General features: G+C 42.7%; 1 protein-coding gene across 1 annotated transcript in view; it reads right to left on the bottom strand.

Moving 5' to 3' along the window:
• The window catches only part of WDFY1 (WD repeat and FYVE domain containing 1), a 71,974-nt gene that overhangs the window by 3,712 nt on the left and 46,427 nt on the right, over positions 1-21,835 (bottom strand). Inside the window, exons 6-11 of the mRNA XM_033230058.1 lie at positions 21,628-21,740; positions 17,897-18,023; positions 16,668-16,773; positions 6,106-6,207; positions 3,636-3,766; positions 1,810-1,918 (exon numbers count right to left, since the gene is read on the bottom strand). Of these exons, the coding sequence (XP_033085949.1) occupies positions 1,810-1,918; positions 3,636-3,766; positions 6,106-6,207; positions 16,668-16,773; positions 17,897-18,023; positions 21,628-21,740 (688 nt within the window). The remainder of the gene's footprint in view (positions 1-1,809; positions 1,919-3,635; positions 3,767-6,105; positions 6,208-16,667; positions 16,774-17,896; positions 18,024-21,627; positions 21,741-21,835) is intronic.

Raw genomic sequence — 21,835 nt, 5'->3', positions numbered from 1 at the left:
CACTACTGGGTATATACCCATTGCATTACTGGGTATATACCCAAAGGATTATAAATCAGGCTGCTATAAGGGCACATGCACATGTATGTTTATTGCAGCACTATTCACAATAGCAAAGACTTGGAATCAACCCAAATGTCCATCAGTGACAGACTGGATTAAGAAAATGTGGCACATATACACCATGGAATACTATGCAGCCATAAAAAAAGATGAGTTCGTGTCCTTTGTAGGGACATGGGTGCAGCTGGAAACCATCATTCTCAGCAAACTTTCGCAAGAACAGAAAACCAAACACCGCATGTTCTCACCCATAGGTGGGAATTGAACAATAAGATCACTTGGACATGGGAAGGGGAACATCACATACCACGGCCTATTATGGGGATGGGGGAGGGGGGAGGGATGGCACTGGGAGTTATAACTGATGTAAATGATGAGTTGATGGGTGCTGATGAGTTGATGGGTGCAGCACACCAACATGGCACATGTATACATATGTAACAAACCTGCACATTGTGCACATGTACCCTAGAATTTAAAGTATTAAAAAAAAAAGAGATTTACAGAAAGAGGCCAGGTGGCTGGGCACGGTGGCTCATGCCTGTAATCCTAGCATTTTGGGAGACCGAGGCATGTGTAGCGCTTGAGCCCAGGAGTTCGAGACCAGCCTGGCCAACATGGCAAAACCCCTCTAGCAAAAAAAAAAAAAAAAAAATACAGAAATTAGCCTGGTGTGGTGGCACATGCCTGTGGTCCCAGCCACTCAGAAGGCTGAGGTGAGAGGATCACCTGAGCCCAGAAGGCAGAGGTTGCACTGAACCGAGATCACACCCCTACACTACAGCCTGGGTGACAGAGAGAGACCGTGTCTCAAACAAAAAGATTTTTAGAAAGATAAAACAATGTAGTCCACTAAAATGTGAATAAAGCCTATAGGTAGTGTCTTTACACATAAAAATTACATCATAATAATGTTTTAGTATAAATTCAAATTTTTTTTTAGAAAAGCCCATCAGGAATATAAAATATCTCACAGTTTCACCACTGAAGAATGGTACTTAGGCCAGGCATGGTGGATCATGCCTGCAATCCCAGTACTTTGGGAGTCTGAGGTGGGAGGATTGCTCAAGCCTAGGAGTTTGAGACCAGCCTGGGCAACATAGTAGGACCCAATCTCCACAAAAAATCCCCCCAACATTAGCTAAGCCTGTGGCAGGCACCTGTAATTGTAGCTACTTTGGGAGGCTGAGGTGGGAAGACTGCGTGAGCCTGGAAGGTGAAGGCCGCAGTGAGTAGTGATTGTGCCACTGCACTCCAGCCTGGACAACAGAGCAAGACCCATCTCAAAAAAAAGAGTGGTATTAAGTATAAAACACTTCATTTCAATTTATATGTTAGTGACTCAGGGATTTAATTTTTAAAATGTGTGGTTATTCCTTATAATGAGGACGCATTCTACCCAGGATGAAAAGGAACATTGGCAAAGGTAGGAATGTCTTGAGATGGGTCAGGGGTGAGGGCCCAGGCCAGCAAGGGAGAACCCTGAGGTGAGCTCCACCCATGGGGATATACAGGGTGCCAGACTCACTCTGCCAGACAGACACTGCAGAGGGAGGTGCCACTGGGATTGACCACCACTGAGTGCATGGAAACTCGCAGACAAGCAATTTATTACTCAAGGGTTTAAACTGGCAATCAGTTGCTTATAAAGCTTGCCAATCAGAAAGAGTGACTGTCTCCCGCACATTCACAGCATGATAACAGGCAATCTCAACTGAGATGTTGACAGACAATTAGCCAGCTTACCTTTACAATGCGGTCAGTCCCACAGGTCACCATCAGTCCCCTGGCAACGTCCATGGACATGTGGGAAATGTTATGTTTTCCTTCATGAAAGGTCGCTAGAGAAGTCCGACTAACAAGAGAAAAGAGATCACTGAAAATGTACTTGACTGTACCTAGAGCTAATGGGGTAAGCCTTTTTAGCAACATAAAATAAGCAAATATGGCCAGGTGCAGTGGCTCACGCCTGTACCCCCAGCGCTTTGGGAGGCCGAGGCGGGTGGATCACTTGAGGTCAGGGGTTCAAGACCAGCCTGGTCAACATGGTGAAACCCTTTCTCTACTAAAAATATAAAAATTAGCTCCGTGTGGTGGCACACACTTGTGATCCCAGCTATTCAGGAGGCTGAGGCAAGGAGAATTGCTTGAACCTGGAGGTGGAGGCTGCAGTGAGCCAAGATTATGCCACCGCACTCCAGCCCAGTTAAGCAAGACTCAGTCTCCAAAATAAAAAAGTAAATGCTCATTATAGTGTTAAAATTTGCTCCTAAAATTGTGGCTATGGTTTTGAAAACTAACCTTATAATTTAATGATGACAGAAAGCATGATAAATTACAAGACCGTTTTATAAAACTCCCAAAATAATGTTTTTTGGTTTTTTTTAAACTGGAAAGGCTGATACATTCCTAGATATAAAAACAAGAATCTTCATTATAAAAGAAGAACTGCATTGGATAAAATCATAGACCATGGGCAAAACATTCATCAGAGAGCTGCAGTTTTCCCTGAAACCTCTGCCATGCACAGGAGCAGTGCCTCTTACAGCACCGGCTTCAACTCTGCCCCAAAGCCCAGCTGCCCCAATCCCATCACTAGTTCATTTACCAACACCAGTCGTGATGCACTAGCTTTCCAATGTGGACCTCTGCCAACACTTGCCTCTGCTGCTTTAAAAGATGATTCAAAGGGAAGGAAAGAAAATGGTGGTTCTGTCCTAATAGATTTGCCTAAAAATCAGTGCAGAGTGGAGTAAACAAACAGATGTGTCTTACACACAAAGAGCAATTTAAAAATAGACTGCTAGGCCAGATTTTTGTGAAAGAAAGAACATTGGTCTCTAGAGTTTTCCCAGTAAATTTACATGCATGTGTGAACAAAGGTCTAGGGACTAGATACTTCTATAGAGAACCAGCTCAACCACTGCCATCCACAGGTGCATGGACTTATCCCTGCACGGCAGTCAGTGGGATATGGAGGCTCAGGGTGTGCACTCAGTTACTGGACCATGTAACTCAGCATTCCTCATCATGTTCAGGAGAAAGCTGCCCAGTCAGAGGGGCAGCTTCAGATACACAGTGGTGGTCTTAAGTCATAAAGCTAGGGCAGGTCCTTTCTTCAAAAATGGCTTACGGGCCAGGCGCGGTGGCTCATGCCTGTAATCCTAGCACTTTGGGAGGCCAAGGTGGGCAGATCACTTGAGGTCAGGAGTTCGAGACCAGCCTCACCAACATGGTGAAACCCCATCTCTACTAAAAATACAAAAATTAGCCAGGTGGTGGGGGTGCCTGTAATCTCAGCTACTTGGGTGGCTGAGGCAGGAGATTCGATTGAACCCAGGAGGCGGAGGTTGCAGTGGGCCATGATCATGCCACTGCACGCCAGCATGGGTGACAGAGCAAGATTCTGTCTCAAAAAACAAACAAACAACAAATAAAATGGCTTAGGAAATTCAGGAGAAACAAACACATGGCTAAGCATATCCGTATCACTTCTGAAGCTCTTCACATTTCAGAGAACCATTAGACAGATGTAATAAGAGGCAACGAGACAAAAATATGCAAACACTCACTCTTCGTCTTTGATGGAGTCGTAACAAGAATCACAAACCCGGACTTGGAACTCGAAGCCCATGACTGGGTAAGTTGAGCGCTTGCTGCTGCACTTCCCACAGACAGCCTGCCCGCATTTCCTGCAGTGATGCTTCACGGGTGACCGGGAGGAGGAAAACAGGGTGTTAGCTTTTGCCTTTTTGTTTTTTGTTTTGTTTTGAGATGGAGTCTCACTCTGTTGCCTAGGTTGGAGTGCAGTGGCATGATCTCGGCTCACTGCAACCTTTGGCGCCCGGGTTCAAGCGATTCTCCTGCCTCAGCCTCCCGGGCAGCTGGGATTACAGGTACCTGCCACCACGCCCGGCTAATTTTTGTATTTTTAGTAGAGATGGGGTTTCACCATCTTGGTCAGGCTGGTCTCAAGCTCCTGACCTCATGATCCACCCACCTCAGCCTCCCAAAGTGCTGGGATTACAGGCGTGAGCCACAGCGCCCAGCCTAGCTTTTGCTTTAAAGCACATGGTTTCCCTCTAGAGTAAGCGAACAGGGGAGGATATGCCTTGAATGGTAATCACCCCAATTCAATGTATCAATTAACGCTCACAAGACAGACATTTTGACACTAGTCAAGGATTTCCAAAAAACCTTGCTGTACTGGTCAAATGTTGCTTTTCATTCATTCATATTATCTGTCTACATGTTAACAAACAATACTATTAACACCAAATTTAGTTCATTTAGGAGTCTAATCACTGTAGATTTGGGGAAAGAAAAATGTATTCCTCCATAATAAACAAGGCATTATTATTTTAAATAAGTTTTATTTATTTATTTTTACAGAGACAGGGTCTCACCATGTTGCTCAGGCTGGTCTCAAACTCCTGGGCTTAAGCCACCCTTCCACTTTGGCCTCCCAAAGTGCTGGGATTACAGGCGTAAGCCTCACACCGGGCCTAAAATAAGTTTTAAATGCACTACACTCTCATTAAGAAACTAATGCCCATAATCATATGTTTTGCTATATTTTAAAATCTCTCAAACTGTGATTCTGGAAATAAGCCTCAAGAACATTACAAAATAGTCCAATTATTATTACTGATTTTGACATATTCTTTTACCACCAACAGTTTAGTGACCAGCACCTCTTCTCTCTTAACTGCTAATAAATGGGAGTAAAATCCATTTCTCTGTGCTTCCTTTATAAGTAGGGAATACTTCTCCTATTAATTATACTTCACTAATTACCATCAGCCTTGCATTGTGAGAACTCGGCTAACGACAGACAGAACTCAGGTGCTATTTCAGAGCTCTATAATGGTCTGAGCACTAAAATAATCCCCTTCTTGCCCACCAGTCTCATATGAGACCTTATTGTGGAGTAGCTCTGTAAAACTTTTCAGAGTTTATTTATTAATTTATTTTTTTGAGATAGAGTCTCGCTCTGTCACTTAGGCTGGAGTACAGTGGCGCAATCTTGGCTCACCACAACCTCCGCCTCCCAGGTTCAAGTGATTCTCCTGCCTCAGCCCCCCCGAGTAGCTGGGATTCCAGGCGTCCGCCACCACACCCAGCTAATTTTTGTATTTTTAGTACAGACGAGGTTTTGCCACGTTGGCCAGGCTGGTCTCAAACTCCTGACCTTTGGTGATCCACCCGCCTCGGCCTCCCAAAGTGCTGGGATTACAGGCATGAGCCACTAAGCAGGGCCAAAAAAGTTTATTAACACATACAAACTTTAGGCTAATCTCTCATAGAGGTGAAACCAATAATAAAAGGAATAAAATCAGCATCTTTTTTACTTACCTGCACAAATTCATATTTACCCTGAGTGGTTACCTTCAAGGCTGCTGTGGAAATGGGTTTGTTTTTTGTTTTGTTAGCTTGTTTGTTGTAGAACTTTAGTATTACAAGAATCCCTGAAGTTAATAGCACCTTTGAAATCTACAGGCTATTTGGAACATATTTCTTTAATTAAAAAAATTTAAAAACCAGTACTCAAAACATGCTTAATAAAAATGTTCCAGGTATGCTTATAAGGGAACAATTTAAAATAATCTAAACTCATAGGGTCAGGCATTCAAGTGAGGACTAAATTATTACTTTTTATCTGTTTGTGACAACATAAGGTATATATAACTGTATGACCTAATTTATTCCAACTTTGTTCTTGGCTAGCACAAAACACTGACTTTAATAAGTAATAGTATTAAACTGAAAGATCTTTTATCTATTTAAAAATAGGTTCTCAGGATTTTCTACGCACCCCTGCCTTTCCAATACAGGACGAGCAACAGAACAGTGAGGTAGCGGTCTCACTGGCCCCGGGAAAGGTCTTCCTCATTATTAGTCACACAATGATGAAGACACAGAAAATGCAGGAATTAATAGCATTTGCAAAAACAAAGTGTGATTCAAAAAAAGCCCCCGATTAAGTATGCAAATAGTGAAATACACAATCACACCAGCGATGACTCAACAGTGGCTACTCACTTGTCTCAGCCCCAGCGTCTTGGTGTCCCACATCTGCTTTATGTTCCAGAAAAAGGGCTGCTCACATTTCTGACAAGAATCACTTTCCAACCACTGAGGAGCCTGGGGGAGCAGAAAGTCAAAGCCAACATCAGTGTGTCTACGTTTACTTCCGCGTTTCAAAATTAATACAACAGTTCTAGACCTTGCCGGGGTTAGTCTTTCTTTTCTTCTTTTTTTTTTTTTTTTGTCGCCCAGGCTGGAGTGCAGTATGTGATCTCAGCTCACTGCAACCTCCGCCTCCTGGGTTCAAGGGACTCTACTGCCTCACCCTCCCAAGTGGCTGGGACTACAGGCATGCACTATCATGCCAGGCTAATTTCTGTATTTTTAGTAGACTTGGGGTTTTGCCATGTTGGCCAGGCTGGTCTCAAACTCCTGACCTCCCAAAGTGCTGGGATTATAACCATGAGCAGCCATGCCCAGCCAGTTAGTATTTCTTTTTAATTCCACAAAATATTCTAGCTAGTTGTCATATTCAATATTATATTTAATTATTCAATATTATGTTTAATTGTGTGTGTGCGGGAGGGTCTTTTTTGAGACAGGGTCTCACTCGGTCACCCAGGCTAAAGTGCAGTGTCGTGAACATGGCTCACTGCAACCTTGACCTCTCAGGCTCAAATGATCCTCCTGCCTCAGCCTCCCGAATAGCTAGGACCACAGGCGTGTGTCACCATGCTAATTTTTTATTTTAATTTTTTTGTAGAGACAGGGTCTCACTATGTTTCCCAGGCTCATTTTGAACTCCTGGCTTCAAGTAATCCTTCTGTCTCAGCCCCACAAAGCACTGGGATTACAGTCATGAGCCATTGCACCCAGCCTTAATTGTGTGTTAAGTAATCATGACAATTTTAGCCACGGTTACAGGGTTGTTCAATTTGTAATCTATAGATAGGAGGGAGTAAATCAGTTTTTACTGTGAACCCTTAAGGGTTGTCTTTATGTATTTCTTTTTTATGCTGGAGATGTTTGAACTCTAAATCCAGTTGAGTAAAAACCCAATGCATGCAGCAGAATCTGGTGACCTACCACTTGGAAAGGCTTGCAGGGTCACAGGTGACTAATAGAAGAGATCCAACAAAATCCCATCACCTAGTTGCTCTGGGTAGAGACTATGCCGGCAGATTTGCCACCCTTCCCTTCCCAGCCACAGCAGCAGGTCCCTTCCTCCTGGGGCCACACAGGAGTCCTGCAGCCTTCACTGGGCAGCAAGCTCTGGTTTTGTAAATCTCGGTACATGTTTCTTCTCCCCTCTAACCAGTGAGTTATTTTTTTGTATTATTCATCTTGATCTATCCACAGTCTGTCACACAGTAGGTTCTTAATGCATTTTTGTTGAAACAGAGGAAGCAGTCTCTAATTTGTTAAAAAACCTAGAAAATAGGCCAAGTGTGGTGGCTCACGCCTGTAATCTCAGCACTTTGGGAGGCCGAGGCAGGCAGATCACATGAGGTCAGGAGTTCAAGCCTGGCCAACATGGTGAAACCCCGTCTCTACTAAAAATACAAAAATTAGCCAGACGTGGTGGCGCACACCTGTAATCCCAGCTACTTGGGAGGCTGAGGCAGAAGAATCACTTGAACGCAGGAGGCGTAGGTTGTAGTGAGCCAAGATCGTACCATTGCACCCTAGTCTGGGCAACAAGAGCAAGACTCAGTCTCAAAAAACAAAACAAAACAAAACAAAAACTTAAAAATATTTCTCTAAATTTGTTTGAGTTCTTTGTAGGTTCTGGAAAAAAACAACCCCATCAAAAAGTGGGCAAAGGATATGAACAGACATTTCTCAAAAGAAGACATTCATACAGCCAACAGACACATGAAAAAATGCTCATCATCACTGGCCATCAGAGAAATGCAAATCAAAACCACAATGAGATACCATCTCACACCAGTTCGAATGGCAATCATTAAAAAGTCAGGAAACAACAGCTGCTGGAGAGGATGTGGAGAAATAGGAACACTTTTACACTGTTGGTGGGATTGTAAACTAGTTCAACCATTATGGAAAATAGTATGGCAATTCCTCAAGGATCTAGAACTAGAAGTACCATATGACCCAGCCATCCCATTACTGGGTATATACCCAAAGGATTACAAATCATGCTGCTATAAAGACACATGCACACGTATGTTTATTGTGGCACCATTCACAATAGCAAAGACTTGGAATCAACCTAAATGTCCATCAGTGACAGACTGGATTAAGAAAATGTGGCACATATACACCATGGAATACTATGCAGCCATAAAAAAGGATGAGTTTGAGTCCTTTGTAGGGACATGGATGCAGCTGGAAACCACCATTCTCAGCAAACTATCGCAAGAACAGAAAACCAAACACCGCATGTTCTCACTCATAGGTGGGAACTGAACAATGAGATCACTTGGACTTGGGAAGGGGAACATCACACACCGGGGCCTATCACGGGGAGGGGGGAGGGGGGAGAGATTGCATTGGGAATTATACCTGATGTAAACAATGAGTTGATGGGTGCTGACGAGTTGAGGGTGCTGATGAGTTGATGGGTACAGCCCACCAACATGGCACAAGTATACATATGTAACAAACCTGCACATTATGCACATGTACCCTAGAACTTAAAGTATAATAATAAAAAAAAATATTTCTCTAAACAAAAAATTACAAACTATACCCAATTCTAAGACAAACTTGTTAAAAGCCTATTTAGGCCGGGCGCAGTGGCTAACACCTGTAATCCCAGCACTTTGGGAGGCCAAGGCAGGCAGATCACCTGAGGTCAGGAGTTCAAGACCAGCTTGACCAACATGGTGAAACTCCATCTCTACTAAAAATACAAAATTAGCCAGGCATGGTGGCGCACGCCTATAATCCCAACTACTCAGGAGGCTGAGGTGGGAAAATGGCTTGAAACCGGGAGGTGGAGGTTGCAGTGAGCAGAGATTGCACCACTGCACTCCAGCCTAGGCGACAAGAGCGAAACTTCGTCTCAAAAAAAAAAAAAAAAAAACCCCAAAACAAAAAGAAACATTATATAATGTTTAAGCCCAATCACTTAACATTATATAGGTGCAACAAAAATAGATAGAAAATATTTTTTCTAAAATATATATTAATATATTTAGTGGTTTGAATGATGGGTGCCCCTAGTTCTTCATTTTGTCTCCCATTGCATCAAAACTTTTGGCCTTCCTATTTCTTATTTTGGATCTGTCACTAGAAATATTTCTACATATAACAGACATTAGAAAGGTCTTTTTTTGGCGGGAGGTGTGTGCAGAAGGCACTCACAAGTAGACTGAAACAGGCTGAGATAGAAGAAAGGTTTCCTTAAATAACTGGGGAATGTTGGTGATGAGAAGGGATGAAAGAAAAATAAAGAGATGTGTATCTATGTGAGAAAAATTATTTTCTTGATATAGAATTACTTCTTTGTTTCTGTGATCAATAGAAGGCAGGTGGTGATGGAGGCTGCGGCTGTGTGGGGATACTACCTGGGGACACTGGCCCTAAGTGAGACGCAGCAGGCCGTGCTGCCAGGGGCACAGGATATTTAATTGCCGGAGGAAGGAAAGTAAGTATAACTTCCTAGCTTATGTCTGGGACATGCCCAAGTGTAACTCTTGCAAAACCGCAGTCACATGGACCAAAAAACAGCACACAAATGTATTCACTAAGCCATCTCCAAACAACTCCAGTAAGGGCTAATGTGCTTTAAGGATGATACAATGAAGGCTTTAATGGAAACAGAACGATAGATGAAAGTTCCTTCCAGTTTATATCCCCCATACTTAGCAGCAGGGAATTCGATGTTTAATTTAGTGCACAAAAATGTTAAGTGTAAAAAAGAACTGATTTGCAAACTTGCCCATTATTGCTCAGTGCTTTAGAAATTTACTTCTTTCTTTTGTCTCCAGTTAATGGTTGGATTTTCTATTTCCCTTGACCACACAGTGTCTATTAGGTATTACTTAACACAAAAATCTTAAAACAAACTTTACTGGTCTGGAATTCAGAAATCTGCTCTCAACCAAAACACAGGGAGGATTAAATTTTCTATTTTTCTTGAGCTAAAAAAGAAAAATCACTGAAAGAAATGTCTGCATCTTCTCCCCCCTTAGCCTCTCATTTATGACATTATTGGCCTGGTTTGATCCACAAATTTTTAAAATTTGTTTCCTAGGACATAACAGATTAAAGGGACTAAGGTGGGTAGAATTGAAGGCAAGAACAGTTTCAGGAAAAACATTCTCAGTCCTACATGAAATAGTTTTCTACACAGATACAAAATTGTATCATCATGAAACACGCATGCAACATTTGTGGTCAGAATGGTGAGCCTGCATCAAGAAATTAGTAAATTACATCAAATTTACACTTCCTTTTTTTTTGAGACAGGGTCTCGCTTTGTCACCCAAGCTGGACTGCAGGGGCACAATCATGGCTCACCGCAGCCTCAACCTCTGGCTCATGCGATCCTCCCTCCTCTCAGCTGCCCTAGTAGTTGGGACTAGAGATATGCACCACCACGCCCAGCAAATTTTTTGTACAAACATGGTTTCTCCAAGCTGCTCAGGCTGGTCTTGAACTCCTGGGCTCAAGTCATCTGCCTGCCTCAGCTTCCCAAAGTGCTGGGATTACAGGCATGAGCCACTGTGCCCAGCTGTACATTTTCATCAAAGTGATTGTCTTCATAAGGGGCTGGCATTTGAATTATGTTTCAATCACCCAGAGCACTCCTTTAACACAAAAGGCCTCTATCTCCAGCAATGTCTGTTAAGCAGTACATCAATGGATTTCCTAACATTTTAATGTTATCAAGTGATTCAATTTCAAGCAAGGATTTTAAAAAGATATACAGATAAGTCATTTTTAAATTATCAATTTTTTTTTTTTTTTTTTTGAGACAGAGTCTCATTTTGTTGCCCAGGCTGGAGTGCATTGGTATGATCTCGGTTCACTGCAACCTCCGCCCCCCAGGTTCAAGCGATTCTCCTGCCTCAGTCTCCCAAGTAGCTGGGATTACAGGTGCCCACCACCACACCCAGCTATTTTTTGTATTTTTAGTAGAGATGGGGGTTTCACCATGTTGGTAAGGCTGGTCTCAAACTCCTGACCTCAACTCATCTGTCCGCCTCGGCCTCCTAAAGTGCTGGGATTACAGGCATGAGCCACCACGCCTGGCTTAAATTCTCAATTTTATTTATTTACTTACTTACTTACCTACTTACTTACTTACTTATTTATTTATTTATTTATTTGAGATGGAGTCTTGCTCTGTCACCCAGGCTGGAGTGCAATGGCACGACCTTGGCTCACTGCAACCTCTGCCTCCCGGGTTCAAGTGTTTCTCCTGCCTCAGCCTCCCAAGTAGCTGGGATTACAGATGCCTGTCACCATGCCTGGCTATTTTCTGTATTTTTAGTAGAGTTGGGACTTCACCATGTTGGCCAGGCTGGTCTCGAACTTCTGACCTCAGGGGATTCACCTGTCTCAGCCTCCCAAAATGCTGGGATCACAGGCATGAATCACTGTGCCTGGCCTCTCAATTCATTTCTAATAGTCATAGCTATAATCACCAAGTCTAGGAGTCAGATCTCTTGCCTTCAAATCCTGGCTTGTCAATCTGCCACTTGTCAGCACTGTTCTCAGGCACATGACTCAACTTCTCTGTGCCTAGGTTTCCTCATCCACTGTTATGGTCTGGCTCTGTGTCCCCACCCAAATCTCACTTAGGATTGTAATAATCCCCACGTGTCATGGGAGGGACCCAGTAGGATGTAATTGAATCATGGGGGTGGGTTGTTTCCATGCTATTCTCCTGGTAGTCAATAAGTCTCACAATATCTGATGGTTTTATAAAGGGGAGTTCCCCTGCACATGCCCTCTTGCCTACCATGTAAGACATGACTTTGCTCCTCCTTCATCTTCCACCATGAATGTGAGGCCTCCCCAGCCATGTGGAATGGTGAGTCCATTAAACCTCTTTCCTTTATAAATTACCCAGTCTAAGGTATATCTTTATTAGCAGCATGAGAACAGACTAATACATCTGTAAAATGGGATAACAGTAGTATATACTTCATAAGATTGTGAGAATTAAGTGAGTTAATATTAAGTGTTCAGAATACTACCTGGCATACAGTAAGTGACATCTAAGTCCAGGCAATGTGCCAAGTGTTTCATGTTTTTTTATTTTACTTAATTTTCATATGTCCTAGGAGATACAGAGCAACACTATCCCTATTTTACAGGCAATGAAACTGGCTCAGAGATTAAAGCAACTGTTAATGAGCAGATGCAGATCCTGGGGAGATCCAGGAGTCCAGCCTGCATCTCTGGGTGTATCCCTATGCTCCACATAGTCTCTGCATACGAGGCCTATCCACTTCTACATGTGGGGGTCTCCAAACATGGTCCTGGGCTATGGCAACCTACAGATCTGAGCTCTTGCCTCAGGGAGCATGATTCTGTTTAAGGGTTTAAGAAAGAATATAACTTTGGGCACAGTTGCTCACATCTGCAATCCCAGCACTTTGGGAGGCTGAGGCAGGTGGATCACTTGAGGCCAGGAGTTCGAGACCAGCCTGGCCAACATGATGAAACCTCGTGTCTACTAAAAATGCAGAAATTAGCCAGGCATGGTGGCACATGTCTGTAGTCCCAGCTACCTGGGTGGCTGAGGCATGAGAATTGCTTGAGTCCAGGAGGCAGAGGTTGCAGTGACGAAAATATATGCTTAAAATAATTTACGAAAACAAACTAAAATCAAAATCAGAAACAAATAGCTTTTTAGAACATATCTTAATATAAGAGATACCCTAACTTTATTTCGTTTAATACTCAGAATATAGCGTTACACTATAAGCTAACATGAGCCATCCTAGTATATACTTATTATCTAAGGAGAAGCTTTCGTTTTGTGCTGAGAAGAGCAAGAGAGAGTACTAATTAGGTATTATAATTGCATCACTCTCTTTTCCACATCATTTTCCACCTGCCAAATCTGAACAAAGACAAGAATAAATTCCATTGTTCTACTACCACTAATTGCTGTACTCGTCACATTGCACTAGTATATAAAAGGCTATACATTCTGTAATCTACTAATTTTAAAATAAAGTTATCTTTTCAAGAAGATTCATTCTCTCTAATTATTGTTTCTTGCTCATATATATTTTGTGCCTACTTCCAACAAATGATCCCTTATTATGACCTGGCAGGGAGGCAAATCTGCTTCCAACTCGACAGCATAGTGGCTGAAGCCACAGTGGGTAGTAAATGCTCCAGTTAGTATTGACAGGGGACTTGGAGAGAAATTCCAGGCAAGCATTGCAGAGCTAGAGGATCTGGGACCAATCCTCTATGCCCTAGTCTAAGAAAGTCCTATAAAACCCTAAAGGCTGGGCACCGTGGCTCACGCCTGTAATCCCAGCACTTTTGGAGGCTGAGGCGGGCGGATCACTTGAGGCCAGGGGCTCGTAACCAGCCTGGTCAACATGGTGAAACTCCCTCTCTACTAAAAATACAAAATATTAGCCAGGTACCAGTATGGTGGCATGAGCCTGTTGTCCCAGATACCTGGGAGGCTGAGGTGGGAGAATCACTTGAAACTAGGATGCAAAGGTTGCAGTGAACTGAGGTCTTGCCACGGCACTCCAGCCTGGGTGACAGAGTTAGACCCTGCCTCAAAAAAAAAAAAGCCCTAAAAACCCTAAGGCCGGGTCAGAACCTTATAGACTACAGCCTGTTTATCCTTGCAATACATTTTCTAAGTTATTAAAAAACAAAAAATCTACTAAAAATAATGCATCTTTTTGACACAACTTGCCTTCCTGTCTCTTCTACAGATGCAGTGAATTGTGCACACAGGAAACACCTTGATTGATGGGACTTTTTTCTTTCCCTAGATATAGAAATACAGTCCACAATGATGCACTTTGAAGGCAGGAATCCCACTTCTACTTTCTAAATACTTTTTCTAAAAGAATTTACCGATGATAAAAACAGCAGGTTAAAAATCTAAGTTGTGAAACCCTCAGGAAAGCCACCAGCAGTGCTGGGCACCAACGGTCTCCTCCCCTCATCATCCAGGGAATACAGCCTCTCTCTCTCTTCGAGTTTTCTGCTCTCTCAGAATAAGACTGAAAAACAATAGGCCAAGAGCCAGGAAACAGAACAGTATACTAGCTGTTCTTGGTGCATATAACTAGCAGCTGATAAAACATAAAACACAGTCCAAATAAATCTTTGAAAATACAGTATTATACATCCTGTTTTATACACACACACATTTTTTAGATAGAGTTTTGCTCATCACCCAGGCTGGAGTGCAGTGGTATGATCTCGGCTCACTGCAACCTCCGCCTCCTGGGTTCAAGTGATTCTCCTGCCTCAGCCTCCCAAGTAGCTGGGATTATAGGCACCCACCACCGTGCCTGGCTAATTTTTATATTTTTTAGTAGAGACTGGGTTTCGCCATGTTGGCCACGCTTGCCTTGAACTCCTGACCCTCAGGTGATCCACCCGCCTCAGCCTCCTAAAGCGCTGGGATTACAGGCATGAGCCACTGTGCCAGCCACATCCTATACTATTGAGCCAGTGTATCTGCATTTCATAATAAAATATTCTACGCCTTACCAAATATTTTTTAGAAAATTCAAAAAGAGATATAAACCAGAAATTTGTAATCCAAATTTCCTCTATTTGACTTGTTTTACAAAGTTACAAAAAAAGTCTCACAATCAGTACGTCTCTGGATTACAGACTGTATTTTATTATTTATAGGGTAGTCTATTTCTTCCACTAGATTACAAATTTCTTGTGGCAAGTATCTTTGTGTATGGTAGCCATAAAGTCTGTAAATGAGTAATGTCACCATTTAAAAAAAGTAGACGAAAGCCCCCTTGATTACTTCTACTGGAATATGCTAAAAATGAAGGTTTAATCAGTGAGAATCAGACTCACAAAGAATCAGAGACAACACAAAGCAGACACATGTGCAGGGATTGGTGGGAATTCTGCATCAACGCAAAATGTCTGTTACAATGGTGCACAGCACACTGAACAACACGTTGCCATAAAGGACAGGATCCTGAGCAGATCATGTAATGTCGTGCAACACAGTAGGTATGGCAATGCAATATCAATGAGCCATTTATTATATACATTCACTTACGTTTCCCGACTGTAAGGACACCCTGTAGGTGCCCAACAAAGATTTTCAAAGTTAAACTGCAAGTCATTAACGTCCCTTATGGTCTAAAATCTTCTCTGGAATCAACTTTTTCTGCTAACAACATCATAAGTTATAGACGTCACTTAGAAAAGAAAGATAATGCCAGTGCAGGCAGAGATGAGAATGGAAACCTTGATTGGAAATCATTTGACAACATCTATAAAAAGCCTTAAGAATGTATATATGCTTGGACCCAGAAGGTCTATTTCCAGAAATGTGTCTGAAATAAATAATTGATCAATCACACAGTGACAAGGTCAAGAATATTCACTGCAGCATTCTTCAAAATATTTAAAAAAGAGGATGTACACAGTGGCTCATGCCTATAATCCCAGCAATTTGGGAGACTGAGGCAGGAAGGTCGCTTGAGCCCAGGAGTTTGAGACCAGCCTAGATGACACAGCAAGACCCTGTCTCTACCAAAAAAAAAAAAAAAAAAAAATTGAAAAACAAGTTATGCATGGTAGCGTATGCCTATAGCCCCAGCTACTCAGGAAGCTGAAGTGGGAGGATCGCTTAAGCCTGGGAGGTTGAGGCTGCAGAGAGCCAAGATCATGCCACTGCACTTCAGCCTGGGTGACAAAGCAAGACCCTGTCTCAAAAAAAAAAAAAAAAGAGAGAGAGAGATTGTTTAGACAATTAGACTGTCTGTCTAAAGAACTGGAAGACAACTGAGAAGTCATTTCATTCCACAATTCCACTTTATGTAGGAGGGAACAGATACTTAGAGAAATTAAGGCACTTAACCAAGTAAGGTCTCACAACTAGTTAGTGGCCCAACCAAGTTAGAAATTAGGTCACCTGAAAAGATTACTATGTCGACATGGCCTCAGTGAACTAGAACTCAATGTGGGAAGTAAGAGCAGAGCAATGGAAATATATTTTCCTAGAAACATGTCAAGTGTTTAGCTATGCCCCTGACAGCAGTCACTGATGCATACCGCAGGGTTTCCTACAGGACCACAATGGTGCTTCAGAGGACCTCTGTGCAGTCCAGATCCCTGGACATGCCAGAAATCTGTCTCAAAGTGTTCTCTCAGTGTATTGCTCAAGGCTGAGAACCAGCCTAAATGCTGATTGTATATACTGCATGTCACTGGTAGAAACTCTCAAATGAGTAGAGGAAGGAAGCAGTGCATAATGACACAAAGGACCTTGTCAGAAAGAACCCATTAGCAGAAGGGGAAGTTGGGACTGTCTGCACCTGGACCGGCATTTACAGCTCGCTGGGTGAAAAGCCAAGAAGCCAGGCTCTTGGGAGGTCTCTCCCCTTCGGCCTGGACTTGCCCTTGTCTCTTACCTCTTCTCTGCTAACATCCATGTTCCACACTGCAATTCCGCCATCCGAGGAACAGGAGACGAGCTGCCTGGTGAGCTGAAGGTAGCACAGCGACTGTACCTTGTCACTGCAAACAGCACACACAATAGTCACTTGTCTCTATGTGGAAACTATCTCATTTAGGCTCAAATAGTTCTCATTAAAACCAGCAAGTGGTATTTTACCATTGACTATCCAGCATGGTAAAATGAATTCTAATATAAACTTCACTTGGCATTTTATAATTCATAATACAAAATGATACTTTCTATAAAATATACGAGTACTTTCAAATCAGTCATTAAGAATTGTAGGCCAGAGATTTGATGAAGGCTATGGTTTTCAGGACCAACCACCATGATTTCCCTTTCAGATGCATAAAATTTATCTATTTGTTCAGAAACAAAAAAGAACAAAGGAGGTATAACTCCCTTACTGAACACAATTCATATGAACAAGGAGTCCAACACCACAAAGATCGCTAGTATGCACAGACACACACACAGATGGGGTGAAGACCTCTGTCCCTCCTGCATGCCTGTCATACTACCCTTTAGGATGCCCAAGGAAACAAGCTCTTGGCCTGTTATAGTGTACAATATGTTTCCTCAGCTAATTTTCAGCTTGACTGTGATTACAGTAACAGCTGCAGCCTAGCCAAAAAGGAAAGAAAGGAAAGTGGGGTGAAGAGGTATTTCTTTTTCTTTCAGGGATAGAGGGCAAGGTCCTAAATATACAATGGTATCACTCAGGTGAATTCCACTGTCAAACTAGACATTATTTCTCAATTCAGTATCTTTTAGAATAAAAAAACCAAAAACAAAAAACGAGTTAGGCTCCCAGCTCAAGAACAGCTTAGTATCTTGTTACATGTAACCTTCCATGGTCAAAGTCCTCACCTGCATCTCTGTTCTATGCCTGCCTTAATCAGATATTTCAACGAGGTGACTCCTTAAGAGAGAAAGTGGCAAGTGCTCTTTGGACTAAGAAGGAAGAAAGCCCTGTACTCGTTTTTTGTTATTGTTGTTTTGCTACTAAACATCAGACACTTAGGGCTGACAGAAAGCAGTTAAAAGTGAACTGAGCGCTATCAATGATAATTGCCATCTTAGAAGGCGGGGTTTGCAGAAAGTGTTATCAGACTACTAATGCCTTTCACTAGCTCCCCACTAACTCGGATTCTTTCCCCACCCCCACAAGTGGTCACGCACTGATGGCCCTGAAGTAAGAGCGTCCGGCCTTTTCTTCCTCCGATGTCCCACATGATGATGCTGTTGTCAGATGCTCCTGAGAAGAGTAACCGCTGAATAGGGTCCCACCAGAGGCAGGCGATACTACCTAGGGATTTGTGAGAGAGAGAGAGGGGGAGGCAGGGGAGAGGGGAGGGAGGAGAGGTAAAATATAACTCTACATCAGGAGGCATACATTTGACAGCTGAAGACCAAACTAAGACCAGCTGAGTCTTTAAGCAAAAAGGTTCCTTCATGGTGTACAACGGGTCATTCAACCATGCCATCATGAGTCATACAGGAGACACAGCATCATTATCCACAGTTGTAAGATTAGAATTTTCAATTGTGCATCAAACTACTTGGGGCCGGGCATGGTGACTCACACCTGTAATCCCAGCACTTTGGGAGGCCGAGGAGGGCGAATCACTTGAGGCCAGGAGTTCGAGACTAGGCCTGGCCAACATGGTGAAACCCTGTTTCTACAAAAACAAAAACAAAAAAACAAAAATTAGCTGGGCATGGTGGCGGGTTCCTGTAAACCCTGCTACTCAGGAGGCTATGGAGGGAGAATTGCTTGAACCCAGGAGGTGGAAGTTGCAGTGAGCCAAGATAGCGCCACTGCACTCCAGCTTGGGCAGACTCTGTCTTTAAAAAAAAAAAAAAAACTGCTTGGAATACAAAGATTTTTAAAGAAGTTTTTCCTTGTTCTGTGCCAAAAATTACAAAGTAGCTTACATATGAAATGTTCAGAAAAAGTTACTGGAAAAAAAAATGCTAGTAATATTTAGCGAGAAAAACCAGTAAAGTTTACTGTGTCCAACCTACACAAGATAAAAAAATATAGATTATTCTGGGTCTCTGGAATCTTTTGGGTGTTTTACTCCAAGATGTCTATGTTTAAGAAAATTAAGTACCACAGAAAAAAGTCTGTTGTATACTACACAATTATGCCAAGTAATTTAAGTGAAAAATCTGAACTTCCCATCTCATACTTTATATTGGCTAGCGTATCAAATTTGAAACCCTTGAGGAAATCTTTCTTTCTACATACAGGTGGATCTTTCAGTAGATCCTTTCCCTGTTCATCAACTGCTGTTTGTCTAGAAAAAATATTATTAATCAACTGAGTAAAACTGAACCAGCCACACAAGCTAATAATAATTTTGGTAGGTATACAGAAAATTAATGATGCCATATTCAAAAGCAAACAGAAACTACTTCTCACACACACTTTCCAAAAACAGAACAAAAGCAGAAACAAATATTCTGCAAAGGCTTCAGGGGTTAGTTTCACATGACTTTTGACCCTGTGTAATCTATGTGCCATCCATTTCAGTTAGAGGCCTAAAAGCAGATAAATACAGTCTTTCAACATGAAAACTACTAAGTAGTTACCAGACCTATTCTGCCTTTAGCAACCCTGAAAAAACTGACGAGCCTGGGGGTCATGAGAGAATTAGTCATAAACGGAAAGTGGTTTCTTCACGGGCCTCTGCTTTCCTGCCCAAATCCATTTTAACTTGCTGTTCTCTTTTCTTCTTTTCCCCTACAGGGTCCTTGATTTGATATACTCTATTTCACCTAAATAGATTACATAGAAAGCATAGTGTACATTTATTATAACTCGTTACAACTAAAACGCTAACTATGGTCATAAATAAGTTCATCATTAATTCTTTCAGCAACTCCCCCGTTCTCCATAAACCAGAGGGCCTCAAAGTTTGTATTTTGTGACACATATCAGAATTTGATCTTGTGATCGGTATGAAAACTTCAATCCATTACAGCTTAGCGTCTGACACAGTTTAGACATGTGTCCCCTCTAAATTTTGTTGATATATATATATATATTTTTTATTTTTATCTTTTTTTTTGAGACAGAGTCTCCCTCTGTCACCCAGGTTGGAGTGCAGTGGCATGATCTTGGCTCACTGCAACCTCCACCTCCCGGGTTCAAGAGATTCTCCTGCCTCAGCCTCCCTGAGTACCTGGGACTACAGGTGCCCGCCAACATGCTCAGCTAATGTTTTTTGTATTTTTAGTAGAGATGGGGTTTCACCATGTTGCCAGGCTGGTCTCGAACTCCTGACCTCAAGTGATCTGCCTACCTCAGCCTCCCAAGTGCTGGGATTACAGGTGTGAGCCACCGGGCCCGGCCTCTAAATTTCATGTTAAACTAATCCCCAGTGTTGCAGGTGGGGCGTGGTAGTTGGCTCACGGGGGTGGATTTCTCACGAATGGTTTAGTGCCATCCCCTTGGTGCTCTCCTTGAGATAGTAAATGAGCTCCCTTGAGATATGGTTGTTTAGAAGTGTGTGGCACCCCCACACCCCCACTCCTGCTTTGGTCATGTGATGTGCCAGTTCACACCTCACCTTGTGCTATGACTATAAGCTTCCTGAGGCCCTCACCAGAAGCATGCCGGTGCCATGCTTCCTGTACAGCCTGCAGATCCACGAACCAATTAAACCTCTTCTCTTTATAAATTACCCATTCTTAGATATTTCTTTATTGCAATGCAAGAATGGCCCAATACAGCATCTAATGAAACCTCTTTATTACATGTGTGTATGTGGCCAGTCACATACAATCAACAGACTTTAAAAACCTCTCCACAGAGCTTCACTAACCCACTGCACTACAGAAATGAAATTCCACCCAATAATTCTTTCCCCTCAGTCGCTATGCAGGGTATGTTTCCCAAGCAGAGGCTGAACCAGCCCACACATTTCTTCTAATTGTATTTATCAGGTCTTGCTCAGGGGCTTAGAAACTGATAAATTTTTTTAAAGTAATAATAACAACTCTTCCAAAGGTTTTACCAGTTAGAAGTAATTTTAAAGGTCTTGTCAACACGATAACTTATTTTATTTTTATTTCTATTTTTTTGAGACAGAGTCTCACTCTGTTACCCAGGCAGGAGTGTAGTGCTGTAATCTCGGCTCACTGCAACCTCCGCCCCCTGGGTTCCAGTGACTCTCCTGCCTTAGCATTCCAAGTAGCCAGGGGTGGGATTACAGGTATGTGCCACGATGCCTGGTTAATTTTTGTATTCTTAGTAGAGAGGGAGTTTTGCTGTGTTGGCCAGGCTGGTCTTGAACTCCTGGCCTCAAGTGGTCCACCTAATTTGGCCCCCAAAAGTGCTGGGATTACAGGTGTGAACCAATGTGCCAGCCATAACTTAATTTAAAAAGGTAAGCAACATAGAAAGTATTATCCACACAAGCAATTTAGAAGGGATTTCGACAATATGAAATGAACCCATCACCCCACCTTCACTTAGTTTTCACTCTGAATCTCATATCTGGCTCAATCAAAATGAAATCTGACAGATCATGAGGAACAGAGCATTCATGAATCCACATAGAAGAGAACTGAATTTGGGCCGGGCGCAGTGGCTCAAGCCTATAATCCCAGCACTTTGGGAGGCCGAGACGGGCGGATCACGAGGTCAGGAGATCGACACCATCCTGGCTAACACGGTGAAACCCCGTCTCTACTAAAAAATACAAAAAACTAGCCGGGCGAGGTGGCGGGCGCCTGTAGTCCCAGCTACTCGGGAGGCTGAGGCAGGAGAATGGCGTGAACCCAGGAGGCGGAGCTTGCAGCGAGCTGAGATCCGGCCACTGCACTCCAGCCCGGGCGACAGAGAACTGAATTTGAATGCCCAAGTTAGGCAAAAAACACTCTTGGGTGATATTACAGCCTACCTTCATGTCCTTTGAGGGTTGTGATGACTGAACACGTGTTCTGTTCAAGCTTCAGCAGGGTGATCTGCCCAGAACAATCACCAACGAAAGCATACTGAGTGTCAAAGTCATATCTGGGGAGAAGCAGTCAAGGATGTAGAACAGAAATCACCTGAAAATCCTCTCATAAGAGAGACACCAGCATTGGTCAAAGTTAGTTTCCAAAGTC

This window comes from Trachypithecus francoisi, unplaced genomic scaffold (genome assembly GCF_009764315.1).
Source record: "Trachypithecus francoisi isolate TF-2019V2 unplaced genomic scaffold, Tfra_2.0 Lachesis_group13, whole genome shotgun sequence".
NCBI lineage: Eukaryota > Metazoa > Chordata > Mammalia > Primates > Cercopithecidae > Trachypithecus > Trachypithecus francoisi.
This window is presented reverse-complemented; position numbering and strand designations above follow the sequence as displayed.